This window comes from Arvicola amphibius, chromosome 6 (genome assembly GCF_903992535.2).
Source record: "Arvicola amphibius chromosome 6, mArvAmp1.2, whole genome shotgun sequence".
Classification (NCBI taxonomy): domain Eukaryota; kingdom Metazoa; phylum Chordata; class Mammalia; order Rodentia; family Cricetidae; genus Arvicola; species Arvicola amphibius.
The window spans coordinates 85,702,156-85,719,809 of NC_052052.2; the positions used below are offsets into that span (position 1 = coordinate 85,702,156).

A 17,654-nucleotide genomic window follows, 5' to 3' on the forward strand; every position below is an offset into this window, starting at 1 on the left:
CATTTTGGTGTGTGATGTGGAAGCTGGTGCTCGGACTTCTGTACTCATTCTCCCGCAGAAGAGCTTTATAAAAATCTGTTTCTTTTCTTGCCTTGGCCCCAAACAATCAGTATGAAGCAGTTTCTGACATTGGTATGAATTACTGGATATTTTCCTCTGGCTAATTCATTAGAGGAATCTTGCTGTAATCAGTTCAGGGGCACTGTGCATCAAGCATGTGTTTTCTAATTCTTTGCTACAAATGATTTCCTTAAGAATTAAATTTTTGCTGCTTCTGTCCTTGCTGGAGCACACCCTGCATTCTTTTAAAACCAGATCAGTTTTGGGACCTAGACTGCCCTTTCTTTTTAACCAAAGTGTTTAGCCTTAAGTTAAATAATAAAACCAGAACTCTGTGACATTCCTTTTTTTTTTTTAAGATGTTATCTCTCTATGTCTATGTGCTTTTTCTAGGGCAGGCTCTTATTTCTCCCCGTGGCTCCCTTGTGTTTAAGAACACACCTGATTTAATAAATTGAATGAAAATTCCCATTTAGCCAAGTATTCTACTCACTTATTAAAGAGTGCTGTACTGCATAGTGCCCTGTGCTTAAATGCACCACTGTGATGTTTTCCATGAGATAGATTTCGTGAAGAGAATATTTAGAAGCGTTTTCCCCAAAAGTAATGCAGGTTCTTTCTTGAGCACAAAAGAACTCTGCAGAATCTCAACGAGTCTGGACTCCTGCTTGGAAACACTTGTTTCCTGACAGAAATGATCCCTACTTGGAGAACTTTAGGTTGTAAGGATAGTCTCAAACAGAAAAAAAATACTAAAGTTTCAGATCCAATTTTCCCTCTGTCTGGAGCTGCAGCTTTAGACCTGCATACTGTATTTTGTCATAATTTTGAAAGTATAAGTAAGAATTCATTTCTTTATTAGCTGCTTGGCAGAACGTTAAATCCTCATACAGTTTCTCTGTTTTGTGTTTTGGGGGTGATGTTTTGGTTTCTTCCAGTTGTTTATTTCAACAATAAATTTTGGGCATTACTGTGATTGGAAAATCTTAAAGTAGAAGTTATTTTTCCTTTGGAAATTGCACTTCATATCTTCGTTTAACTTCCAGGGTTGTAACGGGGACTTTGAGTTTCTGTTTTATTTTTAGCTTGAAATGAGCTGGATGGTTCAAGGACCATTGTGGATTTGAACGCAGCTCACTGCAAAGGAAGCTGTGAACCTGTAACAGGCTGGAGGTGGGTTTTCTCTTAACTTGTTCAAAAAACTCTTTCCTCCCCCACTCCCACTGCAATAAGAACTCACATGTGTGTAGCTTACTGTAATCATGACAGAGCTCTTTATTGTTTTTCTCTGCACTGCGAGGTGGCTGAAGGCTCATGCATCCAGACCTTCCAGATCTCATTGATACCCACAGTTCTCTGTTCATACTCTCTCTTCTGTGCATTTCAAGCCTTCACCCACCAGGACTGCTACTTGTCACTTTAAGATGCGCTTGGTTATCACGTATTGTCTCTAGGGTAAATGTTTAACTGGACAAGTAATTACCAGCCATCAACTCAGCAATGAAAAAGACATGTGACCATGTGGGCATCTTTTTATCAGTGATACGATACGATAGCCACCTCTCTGATGTGTCATTATGCCTGTGCCGATTTGATGAGGGCACCAGTCTTACAGTCAGAATGTTTTTGAGGACATGCTCACTGTTTCCTTGTCAAGAACTTAATATTGTAGAATAACTTCCAGCTGTTTAGTTTTTATTAGTGTCTCCGCAGGGATTTAAAAATCTTCTTTTAAACACTCCTTAATAGTAAAATTTATTCTTTCTTATAATTTAGATATTAGGTAAATATTTGCATGGTTAAATTGTTCTGATTTTTAAATGCAGAAAAAAATATTTTTCATATGATGTTTTTGGCAGTACTCCCAGTATATAAAAATGGGAGCTATATTTCACCATATTTAAAATGGAGATAAAAGCTGTAAAATGCTTAGTTTTAGGCTCCTTTTAGGAAAAATTGAGCATTTCATTTTTACTGTGTCTGCATTTCGATACGTTTTTTTCATACATTAAGGTAACTGAGATGGATTGTTTTAGAAGTCTCTGAGTTTTGAGATACCCGTGACATATTTACACTGCTGGTATTCAAGATGATTTCACTTTCTCTTTTTGTGCTCTGAACATCTGTGAAATGTAATCCTACGAAAAGCCTGTTTAAACATTAGCAATGCATAGCGACTGATGTTATCAACCGGGGATTGGTTATGTAAAACAGTTGAAGTCAAAGATTGAAACTGTCCTGTCTGACACATCGCAGGTGGTGACATGATGGGTAGATTGATTTTCTCTGAGTAAATGAAAAGCCAAGGTACACAGCCCAAGTCGGTGTCTGACTCTGAGCTGTCGGTGGTGTTTGCTCGGCCTAAAGGATTTCAGAGTTCATTATAAAATTGGCATTTTAATGGCATGTCACCCTAAAGGGCACAATTCTATTTTTTTTTTAAAAAAAAGGTGAGATCATAAAAATTGAAACATTTGCTTTTCATTGAATTTACTTATGAGAGCGAAAAAAGATAGTGGCTGCTGATTTCATAATAACCCCAGACGTTTTCTTCCGTGTTGAGTTTTTAAACAATAATGTCCTTTTGTCTTCACCTTTTTTTCTGTCCTCTTGGTCTTGATTCCTTGTGCTCCATTGTGCTTTTATAACATGCCATTGGTTTCGCTTTCATTGTTTTCTTTGTATTTATATTTATTGATTATTTCCAACTATCATTTATTCAGAAACTTGGTGTTTTGTGTAATCACTTCAGAATTCAGGAGCCTGGAACCTGCTTCTGAGATAAGGAATGTACATTGTGTACTTTGTTGAGAGAAACCGTTCAACTATTTCTGCCCGGATCTGATTTCATTTGTGCGGCCATATATTATGAACTGTGTTGTTTTCCTATTAAATCGTAAAGCCACACAGTGTGGTGAGTTTGAATAATAAAGTCGTTTTCATCACCTTCTCTACCCAGCACAGCCATTGTTTTTCTTTAGAGTATTTTCTTCTGCATCTCTGTATTCGTAACACTTTTTATAGCAGCAGAAACAAAGCTTCTATGTTAAGTGCAATTATTATATCCTTTCTCATTCTTCTAATTTTTATTTTGCTTCTGTGGTACTCTATACTTTGTAATTTTAATGGTTTCAATTCTATTTCTCTGGGAGGTTATTTCATTATTTAACTGTTTCCATATTTCTATGTATCTGTTTTCTAAATTATTCTTACTGTTAAAATTAATATCAATTTATGGAGTTGTGGAGTAGAGAGATGTACTGTTTCCCACAATGTTAAAGCTTATTTTAGTAACATGTTACTAAATTCCATGCACATGCATTGTGTTTGATACTCTAGGCTACTGTGTTATATGGATACAGAATGATGCAAGTTTTAAGAATGACCAAATTACAACTGATGTTTTTGTTTTGTTTTATTTTGCTTTGTTTGTGTATAAAAATGCAAAAAATCAAACCAGACATTCTAGGTCTTTGAAAGAATCCCAGGTTACAGTAAAGATCCCGTGTTGTGAAAACACTGTAAACTCTAGTCTTTGAGAATTGCCTTTTGTGTTCCTGGAGGATGAGTAACTTCTAGAGGCCAGTAATAGTCTTGTATTTTTTGTGCTTTACAGCTTACCTTGAATACAAAGGAACATGAGTGCTTACTTAATTTGAAAAGAAAAAGAAAAAAGCCTACTAGGAAAACCCTTTTAACCCATGGGTTAACTGATGCCTTTCTTTGGTAGTTGGCTTGTCCTTTTCCCTGTCCCACATCTGAAAGCAGGATGGCATTTCTCACTTTATTTGTGATCATTTCGTTGTGGAATACTTAAGGCAGACTTTGCCCATCACTCTTTATTATGGTGAAAGGGAAGGGTGCTCACACTCAACTCCCCTCCCAGGGTTGCTGGGGAAACTGAATAAATTAACCCAGTTCAGGTGCTGTGAGTGGTGCCTGTCACCTGGTGAGTTCTCAGGAAACCCACCTGCTGCCACCACTGCAAGTGTTTTGGTGCCGGCACTAACCAGAGGATGAGCTCAACTCAGATCACAAATCCCCCTTTTTTCCCCTGTCATGATAGAAACAGTGTAAAGCCTCTGCATGTGTGTCTCAACATGAAGTTGTATAGGGTCCTTCTTCAGAATTTTTTTAGAACCATTAGTTATTTAGGAAAATAGAAAGTTAACAGCCACACTTCACAGGCTTGATGTCATGATTACCTCTCAGTGGTTCCAGATAGGATTTTTTAAAAAAAATGAAGTATAAAGCCATGAATCCCATTTCTTAAAATTCAGAAAAATCTAGGAGAATATTTATTGGAAGTCAGAAGAGCAGAGCCCTGAAGACAGTGGGAGAAATGGAAAGCAAAGGTCCAGGTTCCAGCACAATTCAGGATTTCTTTAAAATCAGTTCAGGGTTAAGGGTGACCACTTTGGGCAGAGGGTTCATTGTCTTGCTGACATTTACCTGTGTGTATGGTAATGAAGGGCTGACTCAAAGATTGATCAGTGAGCACTAACTGAGCAGTGGCATAAGAAATGAGAGACACAAAATGACATGAACATGTTCAATCCCATTACCATCTGCAATAACAGTGATGTGTGGCATTCCCCTGGCCACAGTACTGAAGGATCTAAAGAGCCACGAGAAGCTGTTGCAGGAGGATGGTTAAATAAGTAGTTGTCAACAGGTCTTGTTATTGGCCCATTGGAAGTGTCCTGGGCAAGAAGAGTCTCGCTTCCACAGCAGCATAGCCTCATGAAATCATTGGTGATGCATACAGCTAGACCAGGGCTATGGAGTAACTGTTTCAGATACCAAGCAGCTCTCTTTATAGTCTCCCCTACATAGTGATTGTCTTTAAGTAGAGCTGTAGGGTTAGATGATAAATTGGCAGGTGGCTGGGAACTGTCACTATGTGAAGTATTAGATAAGCCTCGTCTCACAGCTGCATCCTCCACTGATGTCACTTTTCTACTGTAATAAAACCCGTGTTCCTTTCAAAGACACAGATTTCTAGCAGCTGTGGATAAACTTCCCTGGAAACAAACCTGTCCATAAAAATGTTGAGCCTGTTATAAATTACAAAAATATGAACTATAAGGGAAATAGATTTCATGTGCAACTGTTCCCTTACCCTGAATTTCTTGATAGAGTTCCTGTCCCTCTGTTCCCGAAGCCGCCTGGCTGAGCACTGATGGCTAAGGCCAGCTTACCAGATGCCGTGTTACCAGTGCTCATCTAAGAAGACCCCCCTGCTTCCTTTCAGTTTAGCATCACGACATTTGGGCTCATTTTAATAAGAGAACCAAGAAAAGTCCAAAGTCAGGAAGTTCTTAAGCAAGCCCCTTTCCTCAATATAAGTCTCGGAAACTCAGCCATGGGGCACTGACAGGCAGGCTCTCATTTACAGCTGGAGGTGGGAAATCACAAGCCGTGGAAGGACAGATTCAAGGAAAATAAATTAGAGTGTGAATGTGTGTGTGTGTGTGTGTGTGTGTGTGTGTGTGTGTGTGTGTTTGTGTGTGTTGGTTTCAGTGTTTGGGTGTGTGTACATGTCTGAGTGTGTGTTGGTTTGGTTTTGGGTTTTTCTTGAAAAAAGATTACAATAACAAAGTTAGGTTTTATAGCTTGTTAACTCTTGGTTCAGAGCTACGAATTTTTCTTCCTGTTTTCTTTGCATGCATATGTTAACAAAAATATGTATATGCATATGAGTATATATACATAAAGTGTGCAAATAATACATATATCTTTATGATGTGGAGAAGTAAGTAAAAAAATTCTAAGACTGGAGGGAAGAATGGTCTTAAAAATTAAGTTTGGCAACAAAAATTACATAAATTCCTAGAAAAGAATGTAAAAAAAATTACTGCATACTAAGCCTTTCTATTGTGTTCCTTTTAAATGGGTAGTCAATACAGCATTTAAAATAATTGTTTGTTTATAAATTGTAGCACTGGAGACAGGGAACCCAAGGCCTCATGAAAGCTACATGCTATATTACACAGTGACACCCCAGCCCCCATTCACATATTTAAATCTGGCTTTCATTTTACTATTTTTCCTCTTTTACAAGAGCCCATTTAAAACTGATTAATGAGCCTCCAGATGTAGTGTTCTCCTTTTTGAGAGAGTCTGCTATGGGAATCCACATGCTTGCCCTAAAGGCTCAGTCAGATAGTGGGAGACACAATACAGCGTGGATCTGCTAGAGACATGCACAAGTCTTTGCTGTGGGCCAAGACTGAGTAGCCTCTCCTTTACTACACTGGGAGGAAGATGCTGCTGTTATCCATGTGTTTAACTACAGAAAAGGGGCCTTACAGAGATACTGGAACTGCATAGATTCATGGCTTGTATGCCAGGGGGGCACTTCCAGTCTGTGTCCCTCACTTTCCACCCCCAGCCTTTGTGGATCTCCTTCTCTCTAGAAGAACTCAGTGGATACCTGTTCTCCGGAAGAACTCTGTAGCCACATGACTAATTTTCTCCCTGTATTTTGTAAACGGAGTTTCTTGGACAAGGTTGTTTTAGGACATGGCTTGTGAAAAGCTGAGGGTGGTGATAAATTCCAGGGTAACAGTCACCAGCCTGTGCCCTCTGCTGTCCCACTAGCTCAAAGTCCTGTGCTGTACAGAGTCCTGTCCAACTTCAGGTCTGGTGTAAAGTCTCCTCACATCCTGCTTCCTTGGTTGAAATTTACAAATGTGAACCATGGCGTGAGTGGGTTTGTAGTTGCTGCAGCTGTCTTATAAAGTATATCTAGTGAATTCTTAAATACCTTTCCTATGTGAAACCCTGCAGAGCAGGTACCACCACCCATCCCGTGGAGCACAGTCCTTATGTTTTTCATAGTCTTACTTTAGAAATCTGATTGCCTCCTCCCCTCCTTTCCCCTTCCCTGCTCTCACCTTCCTGTTTATAGTGGGAGTATAAGAACACCCATGAGTTGTAAAGACCCGACTAGGTAAGTGGTTTCTCAGAAGTCAGGGTTTAGCTACAGATTGCCCATTGGAATTTTCTCATTTCAGCCATTGTATGATCCTTGTACTCAAAATCTGTATTGATGACTTCCATACCAGAAAGAATTGTGAAGGGATTGCGATTTTGGGACCTACAGTTGGAACTCTAAAACACCAGCATCTCATGTCATCCTTTCAGAATAACCAATCACAAATCTTGTCACTGATAACAGAATTGGGAGCACAGATAAGCAGACTCTGCCATCTTATGCGAAGACTCTGTTCTGAGACCACTGTGCTAGCATCAGGGCACGTGGTCAGCATGCAATTTCCCTGGGGCATGCTGTTTGGAAGATGGGGCTGGGGAACGGACCCTTGGATGACCAGGTTTTTGGCATTTCCTCAATGTCCTGTGCAGAGAGGAGCATACACATACAGCTTTTCCCTTGAGCCCTTCACAGATGCTGCATTCTCTCCTGTTTGACTTTAGGATTTCCCCTAGTGGGACCAGGGCAGCATGCTGCCCTCTGCCTCACTTGCATTTCACTCTTTCTGTGAGATGCCAGTGGATTTCAGGATTGGCCCTGTTCACTTCTCTTTATCTCTGAGGGAGCTATGGTGAGACTTCCTGTATGAAGTCCTTTGTAAGTAACCTTTCCTCCCAAATAACCTAGGATTGCCTCAAATCCAGAGTTAGTTTTACAGAGTCACTGAGTGACTTTTACTAATCCATTCATTTTTTGCTGATTTAAAATTTTCTTGTTAAAATATAAGTTCACTGTACATTGCAACAGTATTTGCTGATTTTCCTTTTGTTAAACTGACTCCATAAGGTGTCTCAGTTAACTCCATGTATACTCTTTGATTGTTATACTTTTCATTTTTTTGAGATGATTTCATGTAACCCAGGCTGGCCTCAAACTCACTATGTAGCCAAGGATGACCCTGAACTTTTGACTCTCCTGCCTCTACCTCCCAACTGCTGGAATTACACATGTGTAGCACAGAGCCCATTTTGGGCAGTGCTGTGCTAGGCATCCCACCCAGGGCATTCTTCATGCCAGGCAAGTACTGAACCAACTGAGCTCCACTCCCGGCCCCGACTGTTGTTACTTTAGTATTGTCTTTCTTCTTCCTTTTACTTTAACAAACCCAAGGAAATAATTATTCATACATATGTTATTGTTTCATTTTTTTGTAGCTTGTAGAAAAATTCAAAGTATTCTACTAATCTACTTTATTACTTTTTATTTTAAATTTTTTATTATATTTTTTATTCCATGTATGTGTGGATACATGTGGTTGTGTGCATGCCATAATCTGCCTGTAGAGGTTCTAGAGCTGGAACTTGTCTCAGCAGGCACTGTCTCACCAAACCTCAATATTCTTTTTAAAGCAATATATTTTTGTACCTATATAGGATACTTGAATTTTATTTTATATTGTGGAACTGATATAGAAAGCTTTTAATATTTGACTTGGGGGAATTTTAATTTTTAGTTTGAAAAACACTAAACAGTTTCTAAACTTATATGTCTATTTTTTTATTTGTAGCTGGTTTTAGAAGAAGTTTCCGTCTTAGCAGAAAAGATAAGAAAACTAACAAGTCTATGTATGAGTGCAGAAAGAGTGACCAGTACGACACAGCGGACGTGCCCACCTATGAAGAAGTGACACCATATCAGCGGCAGGCTCATGAGAAATACAGGCTTGTAGTCCTGGTCGGTAAGTGTCTGTTTTGTTTGTAATTTTGAGCAAGTGAGGAAAAACACTAAGAACTTAAATTTGAAGCTTAGTGTAGTTGAAGTTTTGAAGCTAAAATTCCCTACATCTTGAACAACTTGCCTTAGTCTCTGAAGCGAAGTGTTTGGCCTTGTTTCTGTATTGTGATGGCACTTGGAAACATGCCTCAAGAGTGCATGAATGTACTTGTAGAGCCTGTGTTAGAGACGGATTAGCAAATGCACTGTAACACAAGATGCGTCAAGAGCACTGGATATTTATATATTTGTCAATGAATGTTTGAATGTTTGTTAATGATGTTCTTTTCCATTCATTTCGAGGCAGTAACCATGGTGTAGGCTTCCTATAGCAGTAGGTCCATCATGAAGTAAGTTATAGTAGCAGAGTTCTAAGAGATTTCAAACCATTTACAAGTCTATGGGGGAGCATTGGGTTCAGCCCCTAATACTGTAAAATGTGAGGTTCAGGCAGTTCATTTATACCATGGTTAGTTTAAGTCGCATTAACCTTCTAGCCAGTGTCTGTCAGCCTTCACCATCATAACCCCCCATGACCTTATATTTGTCCATCTACCTCCCTTACTTGGTTTTTCTTTAAATGTGGTCAGAGGACTAAAGCCAACAGTTTTGCAAAACTTTGGGGTTAGAAGAGCATAGTGTTTCTTGTTAGTTCTTACATTGTAAACTGAGGACGACAGTTTGGGGAATGAACATAAGTGGAAGAGTGAGGAATCTTAGCAAGGTGAGATCCTTTGTGAGTTTGTAACATGTTAACTGAGGCTGATGGTGAGTGATTTGGAGGAAGGGATATCGTTTTCTCACACCAAATGGCACTAGAATTGATCACTAACCTGGCAGATACTGAAATTATTTGCTTTGTTCAGAAATACATGTAACACTCCAGATTCCAGTCCACGCAGCACCCAGAAGTCATGGCTAAATCCTTCAGTGCTGAAAAGAGGCTCCTTGAGACCCCTGAGCCCCTGTCTTCTGGTCCCATTGTCCCTGCTGTCTCTCCTCTGTTCTAGTCTGTATCTTAGCTACATGCCTCCATGCCCATCAGCTCTCCTCCTCAGCCTTGAGGTGATGCGCTGTGATGAAATGGGAAGAGCAGTATGGCAGTGCCATTTCTGCTTTTCCTTCCTTCCAGGTGAGCCTTACGGTATCTTGGAGTTATCATGTCGTAGCTTTGGTGTTTCCCTGGGGAAAAGAAGACACTTTGCCATTTTTGTTCTCCTCTAAGCACTGACCATGAAGCCCTCTCTGCAGGGCGGAGGGAGAGTAGATAGTTGAGTGTGTGGTAAGCCAGAGAAGAATGAAGAAAGTCAAGGTGTAGAGATCTTGAAGATGGTTGATGATTGTGGAAAAGAAATAGCCAACCCCTGTTCTCCTTCAGAGGGATAGGAAGCACGGAGAACTTGTACACATGAGACTTGTACATCTATTACACAGTACTCCATAACAGAGTATGCCATCTTGAACTTCCCTTTGGAGAGGGTGAACCAACAAGAGGATGTCATGTCAACGAAGCCAAACATTTGAGATAGTTAGCTAATAGAGATAAAAGGGTCATTTGGTTCCCATTCAAGACAGGGCCACAGTGGGGAACCTCACAGCTGCCCCCAGGTAACAAATTATAGTCCTAGCACAGGCACCCCAAAACCCTACATAAAATGACTTTCTGCTATATGCTACATTGGAAATATAAATTAATTTCAAGTGATTGTATGGCTTTCAGCCTGTGAGAGACAGGGCACCATGGCAGGAACATTTGGTAGCATGGAAATGCTCATTTCAGCAACAGAGTGAAAAGGAAAAGAAAGGAGCCTCTGGAAGCACTCCTAACAAGAATGCCTCTGTTTCCTCATCTGAGACACAGGGATGTTAAGAGCTTTGCTCATCTAGCAAAGACTAAGACCTGTTCCTACTATGGTCTGAGTGAAAAGCTATTCTTATGTATTATCTGAAATATATTTAAAATAAGCATGAAATGTTCTTGTCTGCTGATTTTGAGCCTCGGCGTTTGAATTGTTGTTAAGGCAGATTATTTAGCAGCTGACCATCTGAAAGAAGCACTGGGTAATTGATATATGCTTTGGAAATTCTACATTGTTCTGAGTTAACTGTTTTCGTTCATGATTGCATGCTGATGACATAAGTCTGTGACTTCTTTGACATGTGTGGCAGGATGCAGCAAGAGGATTGCAGCTTCTTTTACTCTAACCCATGCTGTCAAGTCATGGAGAGTCGTGACCTAAGCCTAGAGAGTGTTAGGGAAGTATCACTGGGAGAAGCAGAGTAATTTATCTCACTAGTGTTATGATGTAGTAAGTAATCTTAGACCCTGTGTTGAAGACATCAGAATAAACCAAGTTTATTTGAATGGTGTCATTCAAAACTACAGTACCTGAGACCTATGAGACTTGACCAGAAATACTTGATTTTCACTTCTTTGGGCAAACACATTATTCCTGGGTCACATTTTAGTTCTTTATACTTCAGTCATCACTGAGGTTAGATTCTTTTCTATGTTTAAAAATATTTCTTAAAAAGTGTTAGACCAAGCGCTGGATCATTTAGCACATTGTCCTATCCTAGGTATCATATTTCATCTTTAGTAAAACCTGATGTTTTTCAAAAGTAAAGCGATAAGATCAAATGATGTATGTGGGCTTGTGGGAAGAGCAAAGCTGTGGTGCTAAAAAGCCTCAAAAACCCTTTTTGTGGCTTAAGCCAAAATGAGGGCAAAAAATCATCTTGTGAATATTCAGACATTTTGTGACTTCTGTCTGGTTATTCAGCATAGGTAGGAAAACAGTAATAAATCGCTGTATATTTCACATTTACAATGTGAGCAGTAAGTACTGTTTGGTCCTGCTTTTGGCTGAATCATACATGCTGCATGAAGAGTGCTATCGAAAGGTGCTTTGACTAAATGGACATTTGTAAGACTGTCGTCATTTCCCACAGAACAATGGCAGTGGCACAGCTATATAAAGCAGAGTAGAAGGAGTAGAATTCTAGCACTGTGAATGCTAGAATTCCCGCTGCTTTTGTTGAACTGTGGTTGAAACCTTGTAGGGTCTGCTCTGGAGGAGTGCATATAGCTACTCTAAAACTGAAAGTCACAATCAAATTTATGAATGTGTGGTGGGCTTAAAATTATAATCCTATGCAGAGAAGACAGATATGTTCTTTATAGGCTTTTTATGCTTATAGTCTAGCTTAAATATTTATACGTGGGATTCATTTCTGGCATAAGATACAGTTCTTTTCATTGGACTGGTTTTTAGTAAGCAGGCACCGTCTGAGCATCAGCGTCTCTAGGTTATAACAGGAGCCTTTGTCCTCCAGCCATCTATATCCCAATGGGCGAAGATGAACCAAAAATCTATTCATGGTAACAAAATGCCGATGCCAATGGATATGGTCATTTGTGTCACCACTGGAGGTGGTGAGTGCTACATAGGGAGGTGACGTCAGTGCTGCTTAAGGGAAATTTTGAGGTTGGGACTAGAACAGAATGTATTTTGACTAAGGTTACCTTCAAAAGGGTTAGGAGGGAAGGAAGTCACCACTGCCCGTGCTCTTTGCTTCGCTAAGGAAAATGACTGTGGTTGGATTTTGACTTTTCAGCTACATTGTTTTCTTCTCACAGCTGGCATGGAAGGGGGACAAAAACTTAAGTGTGTCCACACATCTGCTCTAACTGACGTCTGTTAGCACAGTTTTTCTTCTTCTCCATTTTCCTCTCCTGTTTTGCCATTTGTTTTATGGATTGTTGCCTCATTAAGAACACTTCTCTTTCATGAAAGTGACAGGAAAAAAAGAGCTCTGATTTGATTCATTGTGAATGTGGCTCAACTTTTGTAGAGTTTGATTTGTCATTCTCGAACACAGAACCCCAGCCACCCACTAACATGATCACCCCGTGGACACTGATCAAATGTAATAGCATGACTGTTTTTGTTTTATGCCTAGAGCAATAAAAGAGCATTGTTACAATATGATAAGTAGACACTTTATAGCGTGTGTCTGATCTGAGAGATACCTAGGGGGTTGGTTGAATTTATCTTGGCAGTAAATCAAAGGAATAAGCATTTTTTTCAGGTAACAGTGCAGATTGGGTCCCTATGGCAGACTCCAATAATTCTGGTATTTTCCTCTGGATAATAAAGAGTAACAAGTCTGGCCAAGTACGATAAAAATGTCTGTAGGGAAATGCAAAAGAATTTCTTGTGCGAAGCAGTGTAAGTACTCTGGGGTTGAATACATAATAGAAGCCATATCCATGTCAGTAACTCTCTGTGTAATAGACCATTTCTGACTTGTGCCAAGATGTACAAAGAGCAGGAGAAAACATAAATAATACTTGGTCAGACCCACACATGTCCTTCCAATATTCCACTTAATATTGGGCATAAATCCAAATATTAAAAAGAAGTATGGATAAACAAGAAGGATTTTGTCACTATTGTGTTACTGCAGTGATTACATGTATAGTTTGTCTGTCCCTGTTGACTTACCTTTCCATGTTTACTTGATTTGCTAATAGATTATTAATATAAGTCTTTCATCTGTAAGGTACTGCCTATATTTAAATTATTAAATTGAATTTGATATTCATCAGTCTTAAGAAACACTGTACACATGGGCTAGGGGTTGCTCAATGGATAAAGCACTTACTAAGCTTGAGAACTGAAGTTTGGATCACCAGCACCCACTAAAATCTGAGTGGACTTGGTGGCCCTCATAAACTAGCACTTGAGGCAGAGATGGGATCTGTGGGGCAGCTGACTAGCAAAATCGGAAGTTCTGGGTTCAGTGAGAAACCCTGCCCCGGAAAATAAAGTGGGAAGTGATTGAAAAAGACACTGGGTTCTCTCTCTCTCTCTCTCTCTCTCTCTCTCTCTCTCTCTCTCTCTCTCTCTGACACACACACACACACACACACACACACACACACACACAGGAAACACTATACTAATATTCTATAGCAAAAATAAAAGTTATCTTGTATTCTTCCTTAGACTGTAAATATATGTATACCATATTTCACTGATTTCAGTAAAACTATTTTCACCATAAGAGTTCATCATCCTTATCATAAATATTGATTCTGAAATAGCACTGCCACATAAATAAGTAGATAGTTGGAACTCCATTGTCCAGTGAGAGATGAAAGTGTAGCCTTGCAGTTAGGTGCCGTATGAGAACATACTACCAATGGGATGCACTTTTGCAGAACTTACTCTATTTTCACAGCTCCATTTAAGGCTCTGGCATCATGATACTTGATACTTTCGCTATTCCTTTAGTATTTTTTGTTGGATGTGAATGTTTTTGATTCACAATATTCTTTCTTAAGACCCCTGTTAAAGAGTGAAAACCATGTCAATCATGAGTTAATTTTGAATGTGTACTCTGCTAACATTCTGATACAAAATAGCATCTATTACAGGTGATAAGCATATGAACCAGGTGTGATGCCACATGCCTGTGTGCCCAGAACTCTGGAAGCACAAGCAACCAGATCACAAGTTTGAGTCCAGTTCAGGTTACACAGTGACAGCCTCAAAACAAAATGAACCAGAAATGAAAAGATCTTACGCATGTTTGTGAAATAAAAAGTTGAAAACCTGAACAAAGGGTGGTGAGGCATGATGTAAGCAGTCTTGAGGGGCATTAGAGAAGGGGTGTCACATTCATGGGACATTCTAATACATGCATCTTCAATAGTCTTAGCTTCAGGGGCCCTAGGTTAGTACTGAGCTCAAATAAAGCCTGGGCTACACAATAAGACCCTGTCTTGTAAGGCAAGCAAACAAATAAAAGTAGGGGAGGAGTGTGTCTATCATTTTATTGATACTGCATATGGCTGTATTTCTTTGGCTAAAATTAGCCAAATTAAATTTTTAAATTAAATTTTAAAATTAGATTTTTAAAAGAAACTGACATTTTTGCCTATTTTCATTAAGGTAGAATACCTAAGCTGAAATTTTATTTAATTATCGCTTTTCAAAAAATTTTTCATGATCTGATGTACATAGTACATTTTTTCTTCCCTGATTTTGTAAGTTTTTACAAAATGCATATTTTAAATTTTGGCTAGATAGATTTATTTTTATGTGTATGAGTGTTTTGTCTGCATATCTACCTGTATGCAGTGCCCTCAGAGGCTGGAAGAGGGTCCTAGAGCTACAGATAGTTGTGAGCTACTCAAACCGAGGCACTCTGAAAGAACATCCAATGCTCTTAAATGCTGAGCCATTTCTCTGACTTGTTGGGTGCTGAGACTCAAACCGAGGCACTCTGAAAGAACATCCAATGCTCTTAAATGCTGAGCCATTTCTCTGACTTGTTGGTTTGATTATTATATGGGGATTAAATTTGTAGTATTGAGCATACTAGGCTAGTGTTCCACTATTGATTTCTATCCTAAGCCCTATGAAATGTTTGTACAATGAAGCATATCATTAATTTACATTTGTTCTGTAAGTTTTCCTGGGATGACAGGGCCAAACATCTGTTCGCCCCAAGTAGGACACTGACAACACACCAAAGAAACAGCTCCCTACAAGTTATCACGGGAAATCAATGGATTTGTTGGGGTTCCTTACAAGGGCATGGGTGATTCTGGGTCAGCAGGCCCACCCCAGCATCGAGGATGACTTAAGAAAACTACATTCCCAGCTGCCTACACATCTCAGGCCCACCCAAGATTCTCCTCCCCATGGAGTACAATTAATGTACTGCTCATGAGATCCCGATGAGGGGCCTGTGAATTGTACAGCTTTCTTGCCTTCCTGAGGCTTCTCAGTTTCAGGACAGACATCCCAAGTTCTGTGAACCTCCCTCCAGGAGAGACTGTTTCTATTATTTATCAGCTGCAGAATGGCATTCCTGGCTTGACCATGAGCACTCTTTCTTTTTTAGATGAGAAAGCTCATCAACCTTAGTTTGCCATCTCGATTCCAAACTAAAATCAATTCAGTGAGCTCTGGGACTTTCGCTTGTGCATCATCATTGTGTTTGAGTTTCCAGAATCGTAAATGAAAAGTACCATAACAGATGCATCTAAGCTGTCCAGGTTTGGTACAGCCTTCCTAGAGTGTGTCGGAGTATCTTCAGAATGTGTGTTGAGAGATCAGCTGATTATATTGATACCAGTTTTCTTAGCCACAAGCATAGACAATCACCACTGAAAGTGTGGGCACTGGGAACGAGTGAACAAGTCCAGGACATTGGACGCCATCACCATAGATGGCACAGAGCCTGACTTCATGTTTCATCTACATTGTTTTGGAGAGAGTGTAGGCAGTGTGGGGAAATGTAGACTTGTCAGTCACGGGAGCTTTGGAATAACCTGGGAGCCACATTCCAGTGCACCCTTTCAAAACAGACATGACTTCTCATTGTCTTAGCTTTCTCATCTGTAAAATGAAGATGACACTTTTAGAGATGTGTTGAATAATGGCCTGCATAACAGATGCCTGCCACATCTCTACTACTAGAGTCCCCATCAAAACAAAGCCATATGAGCTGAAGATTTTCAGCATAAACTTTGATCCACTTTATCATTAACAAAAACCATTGAACATAAACTGTACAATAATATGAATGTGTTTCACCAAGTGTGGTAAAGGTTCATGTATTGAAGGGCACAGTGAATTCTCTCAGCAGAGGCACATGTATGAGTTAACTTGCTCATACTCCTGCATTCTAAATATAAAGAAGCCAAGTAAAAGTGATGTGATTGTGCCCGCTGGGATCAGGGGTTATAGGATACAGGTGTGAATGTGGGGTTTTGTTTCTAATTTTTTTAAAGTCAATAAGAGACTGGCTTTCTTCCCCAGAATGGGTACAAAATGAGCAGGAGCCCCACAGGGAAGTTGCCTTGTGTGCATCTGATAAGCAGTTTCATAATAAGAGTGATTTGAAATTCTGTCCTTTGGACTTTTTATGAGACTGTGTCTATGTTTGCAGATTATGATCTAGAATAATCTAAAACTCATGAAATTCATATCAAATCCTTTTCTCTGGTCATTCCTTGTGGGAGTGAGTGTGGCTTTATAACTGGGTAGCTGAAATTGGTTTGTGAGGGTGAGGTCTATAGTTGTCATATGGGACTGGAAGTAAGTGTGGCCAGAACTTAAGAGTGACATCGTAGGATTGGCATAGGATTCCCTACTGAGTCAGACAACTAGTTTTTGCTCCTGAGTTAAAATAAATCATTAGTTTTAGAGGCTCATGGTGGGGGAGGAGGAATAATTGTTCTTAGTTTCTTTGCTTGTGATTTGGGTAGTGTGTGAAATAAGGAGCATTCAGCTTCTCTTCAAAGAGTCTCTCGTTCTAGGAAGAGCTAAGGACTGAGACATATGAAAAGAACCAATTTCCCACCATATTCCTTCCTGAAGCAGGGCTCTCTATGCTCTACTATCTGGCATACTTTGGGGGCATAAGTAACCAGTTACTTATCTATAAATGGGCAGTACACACAGTGGTATTCCATTGAAGCACTCTTTTCCTTTTTCTTTTTTCAAGAATATATTCTTCATATTTTTGTGCCTTATGAAATATATAGCCTTCTTGTGGTTTCAGTAGCACCATCAGTGTCTATCTGCTTGCCACTCCCCATAGAGAGCTCTCTTCCTAGTGTCAGGTTTTACCATGTGGACATTCACATGGGAATCTCGGTCCTTTCTTCCTTAGTGTATTGTGACCCTTTGCAGAAAGCAGAGAACTAGAATTCCTTCCTAAAACTCACTGCACATAGCAGCTCTCATCACCTTCTGCTCTACTTTTGCTGAAGATTAAGAGTTACATTCAATATATGTCCTGAATGTATTACCTGACCACTACATCCAGGCGCCCTCAGCCTGCATGCCTGTAGTTCACTAGC

General features: G+C 39.7%; 1 protein-coding gene across 6 annotated transcripts in view; it reads left to right on the plus strand.

Moving 5' to 3' along the window:
* The window catches only part of Mpp7 (membrane palmitoylated protein 7), a 252,742-nt gene that overhangs the window by 220,308 nt on the left and 14,780 nt on the right, over nt 1–17,654 (plus strand). For all 6 annotated transcript variants that reach the window (XM_038334123.1, XM_038334122.1, XM_038334125.1 and 3 more), the window contains one exon: nt 8,565–8,735. In XM_038334123.1, the coding sequence (XP_038190051.1) occupies nt 8,565–8,735 (171 nt within the window). The remainder of the gene's footprint in view (nt 1–8,564; nt 8,736–17,654) is intronic.